The sequence below is a fragment of the Diorhabda carinulata genome, chromosome X (assembly GCF_026250575.1).
Source record: "Diorhabda carinulata isolate Delta chromosome X, icDioCari1.1, whole genome shotgun sequence".
NCBI lineage: Eukaryota > Metazoa > Arthropoda > Insecta > Coleoptera > Chrysomelidae > Diorhabda > Diorhabda carinulata.
The window spans coordinates 29,195,124-29,208,253 of NC_079472.1; the positions used below are offsets into that span (position 1 = coordinate 29,195,124).

The 13,130-nt window shown below is 32.7% G+C and overlaps 1 protein-coding gene across 2 annotated transcripts; it reads left to right on the forward strand.

Moving 5' to 3' along the window:
• Positions 1-67: 67 nt before the first annotated feature.
• Positions 68-10,487, forward strand: LOC130902421 (trehalase-like). 2 transcript variants are annotated; one of them, XM_057814562.1, is made up of 4 exons: positions 68-261; positions 5,767-6,689; positions 9,395-9,926; positions 10,135-10,487. In XM_057814562.1, exons 2-4 carry the CDS (start codon positions 5,787-5,789, stop codon positions 10,431-10,433), a joined length of 1,734 nt encoding a protein of 577 aa, XP_057670545.1. In that variant the 5' UTR covers positions 68-261; positions 5,767-5,786; the 3' UTR covers positions 10,434-10,487. The 2 variants fall into 2 exon arrangements, with proteins under 2 accessions (XP_057670545.1, XP_057670544.1); XM_057814561.1 differs by lacking the exon at positions 68-261 and adding an exon at positions 1,429-1,923.
• Positions 10,488-13,130: the final 2,643 nt, after the last annotated feature.

A 13,130-nucleotide genomic window follows, 5' to 3' on the forward strand; every position in this document is an offset into this window, starting at 1 on the left:
ATCTATTTTGAACGAATTATATAATTAAGAATTAATATTAGTATTAGTTACTATGGCAGTGGTTATTATAATAAATATTTGCGGAATTGTAGATAATGTACTGAACAAACAATATTCTCTTATCGGCATAAAATATAGAAAAACATAATTTAGCATTTAAATATAGAATTAAATTATTATTAGTTATTGGCCTTTGAATGAGTATACACTAGAGTTAAAATGTGTTAAATAATTTTATTTTAATTTTTAATTTACGTACAGGTAAGTTATAAACTTTTTCCCTCAATTGCCAAATATGTTTTGAATAGCAATTTATTTACGCAAGGATATTTAAAAGAGTAAATCAAGTAAATGAAATAGTCTAATGCATATCTATTTTACCTATAAACACAAAAACAACGATTAAACAACATTAATTTTTTTTAAAAACAATATTAAACAATCATGTATAATGGGTCTATGATTAAAATATTATGTTTTCTATAAAACTTCTGGCTTGTCAACCTGCTACTATAACCGCTTTGGTGATTGTGTTTACAATTATTGTTGTGAACATGGATCTTCAACAACCCACGAAGTTTTGTTTCATGTTTTAAAAAGACGCGCATGTGCACGTGTGCAAGTGCTTACAACTGGTAAGATTTACAAGAGAAATCGATCCAAGTACGATTAAGTCGATCTTAAAATAGATAAAAAATTTACAAACTTGATCGTTCACATAATTGGTTAGGTTAGGTTAGAGTATTGAATCACTTTCGAAATAATATGCGAAAAAAGAAACCTTTGAAATGGGCCAACGCTTTTTTCTTCATTATGACAACTCACCGTGCCGGTTCTTTTCGTTTAAATGCTTTCTATTTGTTTCCATCCGATTTACTAACCAGATTTAGCTTGCTAATTCTGGTTCTATTGATCTCACCATTCATTGATTAAGATGTCTACCACATAGCAGATAAAACTCATTTCTAAGTCTCTCAGAAATACTTAGTATTATGAATGAGATAGATAAGTAACTCGGCTTTGTAGTACTTCGTGGTGTTTTATATGGAAAGAGTCACTACCTTTTGTGTTTTGAATAATTAGCATATGGGAAGCATTTTTCGTTTCCAGTGATCAAAAAACGGTTCTGTATGATGCCGTTGAAGCAATACGATTCATGAAATGGATTCGTTCGCTTTGTTATTTTCGGACGGATGATGTGGAACCAAAACTATCTGCTGTAAATTTTTCTTGGATGTGTTTGCGAGCTCTTCAATTGTCTAACATGGATTTTCTTTTACTTCTGCCCTCAACATATCGATGTCTAATCTTGTTGGTTTACTTGATTGGAAGGAGTCAGAGATATCAACAAGGATACAATGCTATTTGCTATTTGGCTGGACATTACAATTCTAATTGCAAAACAGTCTAATATTTAATTAGGTAGAAGTAAACAGCTTACGAACGACTTTCGATTACAAAATACACAATGAGCTTAGAAGAGGCAGTCAAACATTGACATGCACAGAACCACCATACTTACTTAAAATGCCTGCCAAAAACAAATGGCCGTCAATTATGGCAGTAATCGGCGATGAACAATTTTTTATATACTATTAAAAAAGCCATAGAGTGCTAATGTTTTAGTGATTTTTAGATTTTATTGGTGCATATTATACAATTAGTTCGACATTATTAGTATTTGTCTATATATAAAATAAATACGACTAAAAATAACCTTGTCGCTATTTCATAACACTCTATCAAATCAAATTACTAAATTGTTGGTTGTTGATTACCATAATGTTCGTTCCACGTGATGTATTTATTTTGGGATTGTCAATTTACTAGTGACGATAGTTTATCTGTTCTCGTCCATAAACATGTTTATACTATAGATTGAAATTATGAAAAATTAGCGACCATGCGTTCAATGAGTGTAAGGTAATGATCCTAATGTTTTTTTTTCTTTATTTAGATATAGGATACATTAACAGGGGTTTTGCGTATTTTGTTTTATTAGCTTTCAAAATATATTCCAATATAATAATGACACCTTTTAAAAGAAAAGAAAATAAAGTTGTTTTTTGCTTAGTATAATATATTTCAAAAACAGTTGTTTAGTTTACATTTAGAATTAAAAACTTTTGAGTGTGTGGCCGAATTTATGAGAAACATAGCAACAACATTAAATTATTTATTAAAAAATTTGTTTATGTTATTTCGGAGGGGGAGGTTCGTCGCCCCAATGCCTCCAAATATCTAAATCCGGCCCTGTGAATTTGATTTAGCTAAAAAATAAAATATATAATTTCCTTGTTTATTGTTAATTCTTATATTTTTCATGATTGTATTTATACAAGTGGTTTCGTTACTTTCATTACGTTGTTGGAACCTAATATTTAAAAAAAATCAGTTTTTCTCTACTTCACTGGGCCACTGGTTATATATGAAAAGGGCAGTATGGCGCGTGTATAAAACTATAGTGTAGTTGCGGTTAGGGTTCGTGGTAAAAAGAGTAACGCAACAGATTGGATTCAACAATCCAATCATTCAAGAACTTAAAATTTCTTATATTTTGTCAGTACCTAGTGGGCTTTGATTTTCGTTATTTTGGCTTCTAATGATCGTATTACAATTTTTTTTTCTTAAAATATGCCCAATCTTTTATAAATGGAAATTGAAATAAATTTTCAAACAACAGATCCTGAAAACACTATAAAAGTTAAGTTTAAGCCTAAACACAATATTTTCTATTATTATTAATCCTCTTCCTATTGTAGTTATCCGTATCTTGGAATTGTTAATATTCATGAAATGAACAGTGATTGGAATTTCCAGACTTCCATGAAATATCTATTTTATATTTTTTACTATATTGCCATATAATATCTCTTCAGAAATCTATTTCTATCATGTTATAGGTAATAAGGTTTCCTAAAGTTTAAACTGTACAATTTTTTGTACGAAAAAAAATGAAAAGATGTTAGCGCAAAACACTCAGTGTTTTAAGTTGTGTTTTCAAGTTATATCGTAAGCTTTAGCATAATTTATTAGAAAATTCGAGAAAATTATTGGGACTCTCTTCATGGGACACACGACCTGGTGATTTGCATCTACAATGACTGCTTGCATCATTAAATTACTTATACCATCTTCTTATACTCTAGGCAACGACATACGAAATTCATCTGTGTAAATCACATCCGTACTATCGATTTATTCGGCTGCTCTCTACGTTTACAGCATGATAAAAATCAACAAGCGTGAGAGTGTGGTTGATTACCCCGCCTCACCATCTTGTTTCCTTCGGCTCGTGCTGGAGTGACCCACACGAAGCGAAAAGACAGCAAAGCGAGTCAAGTGAATGATGGTCGGTAAGCCCGAAGCTGAACGACAAGCGGCAGGTCAAATCTATCTCATTTTGACAGAAAGAGATCGTCTCTAACTAACGGAAATGAAATAATGATTATTTATATTTTCCAATATTAGTTTTTCAATGATATCTATATATATGAAAATGACTTGCTGTTTGTTGGTCTCGCTAAAACTCGAGAACGGCTGGACCGATTTGACTAATGTTGGTCTTGAATTATTTGTGGAAGGTTTAAAAAGCGAATAAATATGAAAATGTTCGGAATGAAATAAAAACAACAATTTTGTTTTTCCTTGATGTTTTGTCACAAATTAAATTTCTGAACGCAACCATAATATTTGACATTTGACAACCAGCTATATGTAGATTGATAAATCTTAAGTTTGAATATTCGACATTTGACAACCAATTAATATGTCGATCCATCCTCTATGTCGATCGATACCTCGATCCTCCTATCTTTGTGATTGGCAATTACGGCTACGTGCGCGAGAACTTTCTTTACTTCGGTGATCTTTTGTGATAGTGACATTTCAAGTTATATGCTCTTATTTTTCAATTCTTATGTGGTAGTGACACAAATGTGTTTGCGAAGCAGTTGTTAAACTTTGGAAATAATAAAGTCGCAGACCAGATTCATCACATTACCCACAAATTTCTGTCACATCACAAACTCTAAAAATAAGTTTAGTCAGCGTGTTTTCCCAGATATAGCGCGACAGTTTAATAAACATAATTGGCTGGGTGAACCAGCAATATTGGCGGCGAAAAACAAAAATGTCGAGGATATCAACGCCATCCTCAGAATTTTCTTCCGGGACAGTCGACACCGTTATGAACCAGAATGACGTAGTAAACTATCTCACGGAGTTTTTAAATTCGCTGGAATTGCTTGGATTACCACGTAACAATTTGCAGTTAAAAGTAGATCAGTAACACTAATCAACCTCGACTGTACAATGGAACAACATTTTAAACGTTTACAATTTCCGGAAAGTCTGGACTTTGCGATGACCATAAATAAATCGCAAGGTCAGTCGTTTGAAGTTTGCGGAATCAACTTGGAGTTTCCCTGTTGCAAGCATGGACAATTATACGTCGCGTGTTCGCGATTCGAAAAACCGTCATCTTTGTTTATTTACGCAACACAAAATATATAGTTTTTCAAAAAGCTTCAAATTGGTTAACAGACTGTATCATAACTGCGTGTGTCTGTCAATATTAAATTGAAACCTTATAAATAGCAAGTATTTCCGGAAAACTCTGTTTTGTAAGTAAGCAACATCATGTGTAATTAATCTAAAATAATAATAAAACTTCATTCATTCAGAAAGGTCATAGCTGTTCTTTCGCTGATCCTCGCTTCATGGAAATGTATTTATAATGGATTTTCATAATATTAATCGGTACGCAAGTGCAGATTTAGATAAATCTTGAGTTAAAAACTTCGAAGGTACGGTTGATATAAACCACACGTGACGCAAATAAAGGAGACGATACAAGGTTGTTTTGTTCATATGCTTTTGCGATTTCCTGCACAACTTAGGTATATATCGGATATTGAAGTTGGACTATAAATTGCATATATTCAAGTTACAGTTATTGCAGGAATTAATATAAAATTTTGAATCTTAAGAAGCATCCTCGTCGATACGATGCTCGAGCGTTTTGACGAGTTTAATAACATTTTCTTCTTGGACGAAGCCCACGTTTACTTAAATTGTCATGTCAACTAACAAAATTGCATATTTTGGAGAAGAATAAACCCTAAATTGAGCACAAAATTTTCCAAAAGTGACGGTTTGGATGACAATATTTTCAAAGGGTACATTTGACCTATACTGTTAACTATGTAAAATATGTGAAAATTATAAGATATTTCCTTCAACCATAGTTACATCATTTTGAAGATTATAACAATAGAAACAGTAGAACATGGATGCAGTAATATGGCGAAAGCCAACCAAGGGGAGTTTACCCGTAAATAAATGTTCCCAAATTAATTGATCTCGCACAGGCACATTTCATTTCATCGAGTCTACGTGAATGAATTAAGAATAATTCTGCAATTAAAGCATAATATTCGCCAGGAAATGTCGCTATGTGTCGAAGATTTTTTTGAAACCTAATGGTCAAGTTTCAAGAATGCCAGTGGCTTCTTGGACGATGTTGTTTCCAACAATTTTCCATTTTATTATCTTCATTTTGAATTAAAATTTTTTGGATTACAATGAGTGTTCTATTTTTCTCTGCCAATTTCAAAAATGCAAACATCGATGCCCTACCGTGAAATTAATTAAATAAGTACTCTTAATTTAACTCTATTATGATTTCTTTAAGAACAAAAACGATATTCATTGAAAAAGGCAATTGATTTTACTTTTAACTATAGAATACCATTTTATTTTTAGGCCAAAAGTACTTTCTGACAATGGAGTACTTTCATAGGATTTTTCTGATACTATTCATATTTAACAATGTAATCGCAGATAATATTGAATCTTGCGACAGCACCATATATTGTCAAGGAAAATTACTCCACACGATTCAAATGGCACGACTCTTTTCCGATTCGAAAACATTCGTAGATATGAGTCAAAAAAATCCACCAGACGTAACAATGCAGAACTTCAATAACCTAATGAAAGCAAAAAATGATAATCCATCTAAAGATGATTTAGTCCAATTTGTGAAAGAAAATTTCGATAGTGCTGGGGAGCTAGTCGAATGGACACCCCCTGACTTTAATAAAAACCCGGCGTTTATAGAAAGAATTGAAAATGAGAGAGTCAAAAAATTTGCGCAGAATTTAGTCAACATTTGGCCTAAGCTTGCACGAAGAGTCAGCGATTCTGTGAGGGATCATCCAGATCAACACTCTTTGATATACCTGCCTAACGGTTTTATTATACCTGGAGGAAGATTTAAAGAAATATATTACTGGGATAGTTATTGGATATTAGAAGGTTTGCTCATCAGTGAAATGACCGAATCTGTAAGAGGAATTTTAGAAAATTTCTTATCCATAGTAGAAAAATTTGGATTTATACCGAACGGAAGTAGAGTTTACTATTTGAACAGATCTCAGCCTCCACTTCTAGCCAGTATGGTTGGCAAATATATAGACTATAGTAATAATAAAACTTGGTTAGAATCCCATGTTGATACTATCGAAAAAGAAATGAATTGGTGGTGGGCTGAAAGAAGAGTCTCAGTCTCTAAAGGTGGTAAAACTTACGATATGTTTATGTACAAAGTTAAAAGTAATACTCCCAGACCGGAATCGTATTACGAAGATGTATTCACTTGTCAGAATTTTACAGAAGTGGAAAAGGTAAGTAGTATTATTTACAATTATATATAGGATATACGAGTAGTCATGCTTTGATGCTCGATGATCAACAACCCAGCAGAATTAACGGTCAAATTAAAGTAGGATGTCAGTGGAGAAATATTGAGGACGTTTTCTTGTGCTCAGTTTCATAAAACGTTTCTTAATGTTACTTACCCTCAAAGTTTTTATGTAGGGTCTGCTCTGAAAGTAGGACTGGGTTTTTCGTGAGCGAACGTGGGGACTAAAGGCGTGTGCGCGCAATTTGAAGAGAGGGATATTAGGACGGGAAAAAACCGGCGGTTGAAGAGAAGGGATCGCTTGTACCATAAATCCTTGTCGAAACGTCTCATCACGTTTACTGGAACAGCGATACGCGATAAAGTAAAACGGGCAAAGAGACTCATGATATGATTTAGGAGGCCATGATTAGTTCTGATGTTTTTGAGGGGCACAAGCTGTTCCGAGATGATATGAAAAAAGTGGAAGACGACGACCAGCAATATCAACGAAAATATGTTGCAAGTAAAAAATTTATGAAACGGTGATCGTAGGATGAGTATCAGAATAATTATTGATAAATTGAACATTCCTCAAACCCAAGTTTTGAAGATGGTGAGGAGGAGCAAATGTTCAACCGGAAATCGATCTGCCAGAATATTTTTGGTCCCACTACCCTTTTTTCTATTCCCCGCAATAAAATCGTCGCTTAAGAAGAAGTATCATGGCTGAATATAGACGCTCCAACAGGCCGTGACACATGAGCTGAACAGCATTCCGATTCAGGAGTTCCTGGAGACGTACGAAAACTGGAAAACTCGTTTGCAGCAATGTACCAAACTTCCACAGCGTTGTTGTATTCGGGTTCTTGTAACACTAGAGGCTGAAGCGATTAAATTTATAATAAATTCATGTTCTTAGCCAGAGTTATCGATATACGATTTAATAAAATTGCTAAATTTTCAAACCCCATGGCGTTTTGAATTTGAGTAAATAGTAATCTGAGGGTGCAAGGTTCGGAATAAATGCTGGATGTGCTAGAACTTCAATACCATGAAGTTTTTCGATCTCATTCCGCGTACGAGGTCTGGCTATTAAAAAACGAGACTGGTTACGAAAAAGGGTTTTACTATAAAAATTATTCTCAACAGAGAATTTTTATTTATTAAATTATTATTGATATTTTTGTTATTTTGATGTAATATTTTAAAAGCCACGGAACAGAAAAAGGTGTAAAATTTCATATAGTATCTCTGATACAGTTGACAGCCATCAATATGTATTTATAAAAGTAGTTTTTATGTATTTAAAACTTAGTATTTCAATTACATGATCTGCTATTTTGGACAACTAAGTGTCAAAATATCTAAAAGGACTAACATCAAAATTATTTTTTTTATAATTATGCAATAAACACAACTTTATTGAACTATATTTACTGGAAAAAATAGATCTTCATTGCACTAGTGCAATAAATATTTATTTTCTTTAAGAGTATAATAATATCTATATTATTTTCCGCAACACAGATCGTAAAAATAACCTACGAGTTCTGGCTATAAAATAACGAGACTGGTTACGCAAGAGGGTTTTATTATAAAAATTATTCTACATTAGAATGCTCCCCGTCAATATACTCCTCTCCCCTCGTCACGCAATATGATTTTTCCATTGATCGAAGAAGTGCTGAAAGTTTTCTTTAGTGAGTGCCATTAGGAGCTCTGCCGTTTTTTGCTTTACCGTTTCCATCGACTCATATCATGTCCCTTTCAAAGCAGATTTTATCAGCTTTATGGGCAGATGCATTGTCCTAGTGCAAAATCGTGCTGTTTCTTACGAACTCGCACTCGCAGTGTTGCCAAAACTAACGAATAGTTAGTCTGGTTGACCGTCTGACCCTCTGGAACCCATTCAGTCATCACGATACCATTAATTAATTAATTAATTAATATTTAACAGCCAGACCTCGTATGTGGTTTAGCATTGTAAGAGAACCCGCTTTCGGTTAATTAACCCTGGATATTTCTTCCACACAATACCATACATACATCAGTTGTCTACTATATCTTCGGCATTCATAGCTCGACTATCTGGAATTATTTTGAAATACACCGAACCTTCCTAATTCCACCAGACACACAACAAGGCTTATCACTTGAATCGACCTCTCTTTGCAACGGATTCTGGTCCTTGCGTAAAATAAACCGATCATCTTTCGGCAGGGCGCAAGGAGCTGTTTACAGACCTCTTCTCGACGTTCCGCTTCAGTCTCAGTTAATACGTGTGGCATTATTCGATTATTCGTTAATTCTTCCTTAATGATTTTAAATGACGATGTATGGTATCTATAGGAGTTCCAAGAGAGAGAGAGTGCTGGCACTAGATTGGCTTTCTACTGCTTCACATCGTCACTACTAATACGATTAAACTAATGTTCTGCCGTTCGCTCATTAAGTGTGTCTTATTATTTATTATACTGCGCCATCAATAAACAAAGAAAAAATGATTGAAAGCAAGTAAAGCTAATGTACTTTTCAAAGAATTAGAGACTAGTTTTAACAAGTTACGACATGTTGAAATTGATGCGTAGCAATTTTCTTATATAAAATCCGACATTACTTATGAGACATCCTTTGAACAATGAGAAAGTAATTTTTGCGCCCTTAATAGTAACATATTTTTTCCAATTAATCAACAATTTTTTCTAGCAAACATGTTACAGAAACCTTAAAAGTGGTGCTGAAAGTGGTTGGGACTATTCGACGCGATGGCTTTTCAATGATGATAGATCTCCAAGTAGCAATCTATCTCAAATAGATATACTACATGTTATACCAGTAGATTTGAATGCCATTATATGCAAATCGTTTGAAGAACTTTCCCGTTTCTATCAATTGATCGGTAATAACGACAAATCGTCAAAATGGTCCGAAAAACAAAATGCTTTAAAAGAAGCCATTCATGACGTACATTATAATGAAGAGGATGGAATTTGGTACGATTACGATTTAGCTAATTCCAAACAGAACAAAGTATTTTACCCCAGTAATTTTGCGCCTCTTTGGAGTGATGCATTCGATACGTCGAAGAAGGAAGTATTTGGAGTTAGGGCGGCTCAGTATTATAAAGATAATAAAGTTCAAAAATACCCCGGTGGCATACCAACATCACTTATTAACAGTGGGCAACAATGGGATTTGCCCAATGCTTGGCCTCCTCTACAGGAATTTATTGTTCTAGGTAAATTATGCTCGTAGGGAAAGCATGTGACAAGGCATTTTTGCCATAGAACTAAAGCTATTCCATACTTTATTAGTACGATTTATTGAACAAAACATTATTAATTTTCATAAAATAAGAATAATTTTAATTAATAGTTTGAACTAACCTATCGTAGTACGAGTATATAAAGCACTGAACTGAATATTAATCGAATTTTAAATTGTAGGTTTGAAAAAAAGTGGTTCAAGAAAAGCTGAAAGATTGGCTAGATCTCAAGGAACCAAAGTACTTGAAGCGTATATGACAGGTTTTGAATCAACTAATGATATGTACGAAAAATATGATGCTTATAACGTTGGAGGGTATGGTGGCGGTGGTGAGTATGTAGTTCAATCAGGTTTTGGTTGGTCCAATGGTGAAGCTCTTGCTTTGATTAATGAATTTTACCTAAAACCAGTTAAAAAGCAGAAAATATCTTCTCATCTACGTCATAGGCATAACAAAATGAATGAAGATCATCAGTAGAAGTATGTATTGTTTTTTCCGTTTAATATTGTAATATAAGAGATTTTTAATTTTTACTGTTGTTTATTTTAAAATAGGCACCCTAAACTCCATGTATTCTATTCTAATAGTGAATTTATGCAATTCGCATATTCATCATTTTATAGCAAGGAACATACTTCATACCATCCCGGACCTTCCGGTTTTACCAATCAATGGATTAGTTGACTTATTGTATTGAATTTATGAATTACATGAAACGGTTGTTTTTCTTGATTATAAAAAAAATCATATTTCATTTTGCTAAAGTTATCAGCTAAAAGATAACCTAGCGTAACCTAATGTGAACCTAACCTCATCGGAGCTAAATTATCCGAACTTAACCAGAAAACATATACTTTTCTCGGTCTGCTTACATCAAGCAACAAATCGAATGTAAATAAAAACGCGAAAAATTTATTCATTTCAGTTCAAAAAGTCGCGTCCAATTATATGTAAAGCTGGGAGTATTAATTTCTACACCTTTATAAATATCTAGGTCTTACACCTCGGATAAACTAACATGTTTTTTATAATTCTAAATCGGGCCTAAGCAAGAAAGTACAAATGAAAGTGATTAAATATAAAGTATGTCGAGTCAAAAAAATATCAATCGGAATAAATTTCAGCACCTTTTATAATGGAGGAAATTTATTATTAACTGCATTATAGAATATCTTCTACTTTATAAAATACGAAATAAAGTCCATGCAGTAAAAATACTTATTCGCGTCATCACGGATCATATAAATACTATTAAAAGAAACACGTCATAGAGCATACTTAATTTCCAAGCCAATCAGGTGCAAAGACATCACATGTCATCGGAAACTCATTTAGAAAGACGACGTATATATTCGACTACAATCAAATCATTTGCTTTTGGTTGTATGTAGATTATGTATGGAATAAAAAGTTGATGGTTGCATTTGATAACAATAATTCATTTTTTATTACAAAAAGACATACCCTAACAAAAATTTATTACCAAGCAAAACAAACACATCTATTAGGACCTTGGAAATAGAAAAGGTAGGGAACGTGCTTAAATGAGCTTATAGGTGCGTGCAAGTGAAACCTGTAGTGCGGTAAGTGGTCGACACCCTCCTATTTGAGACAAATTCTTATTAACATTAAGTAAAAATATGAAATCGTTACAATAATGATGGATTTATTGTAAATAAAAATAATATTGATCTTTTAATGCATTTATTTCATTAATTTTTTAGGTGATCTAGTTAGTTTTATATTTCAATATATTAAATAAATAATTATTCTATTATATAACTGTCAAAACTGTGTCTTTTTTTGTTTCTTTGATATTGGTTAATTTTCCAATAAACTGGAATCTAATATCTTTATATTTTTCAGAAATAGCTATTATTAAATCCGATATGTGATTTGTGTTTTATTTTTTATCCATTTAAATCTTTTGATATTTTTTCTCCACATAAATTCAATTATCTAATATTTTGATATAATTTTCATTGGGATGAATCAAATTACCCTTATCTTTAATCATTATTAGAAAATAGATTGAGTGGATTTCATTAGACAACAAGTTATCAGAGCACTGATGTAAATGTTTTGAAATATATTTTACTACAAATCCCGCTATATAAATAACAATATTCTTGGAAATCTCAGACAAATTGCCAAAATCGGACAATTCAAACTCTCAACAATCATCTGAATTAATATTGTTTTTATTTTTATTAACTCGTTGTATGGGGGATGAACTCTTCCAAGTGAAGAGGTGGAGATAAATCCACTCGTTCTGTAGTCTCAGTCCACATATCCTTAAAATAGATCTTCTATGGAAACCTAAGAAACAAATATTTATAACTAAGATACTTTTATGAAGGTAGTTACCTGCATTTTCTATATTGGAAACATGTCAAATATACTTACCTTAACCGAGAAAATTAAGTTTATCGGATAATAGTGTACTGGGAATTTGGAGCTTCTTTTAGAAATTGATAAATGTGTCCCCTATTAAATACTTTTGACTTTTTTGACCTTAATCGCGCTTCATAGATATTTTTTTGTAAGTTTGAATATTAATATTTCTTTTGTAGAAAGGCAAGCTCTCACCATTGAGGACTGAGACCAAAGTGATGAGGGTTTAATATATTTCGATCTTTTTGGAAAGATTTACAACTTTTTTATCGAAGCACAACTCTTTAAAACGATTATAACGAATTCCATAAAGTTTTCTTGATTTACTAGGTAATAAGTTTAATGAAGTTGTATTAGCTATTTCATTAACTTCTGATGGGATCCCAACAAATTCTAATTCATCACTATCATCTATTTTTTCAATAATATTACTCATTATTAAACTTTGTTTAATTGTCAAAATTAATGTTTGACTGACATTTTTAGAACTAGCTTCGTTTCGCTAGCAACGCAAAGTCGGGAAATTGCATTTAGAAAATGTCAAAATTAGGTGCTAAGTACAAAAATTAGGTGCTCTGTAATTTTCACAGCAACGGTGCGGTGCTAGAAAAACGTGATGCTGGCAACGCAATGAAAATAATTACAATAGATTAATTGTTGAGGTATTGAATTGAAAAAAGGTGTTATGAAAATAGAAGCCGTCCGAGGTGTAACACACAAAAATTGTATCAAAGTAGTAATAGTGAGTATTATGAAAGTAGGAGTCGTACGAGAAATAAC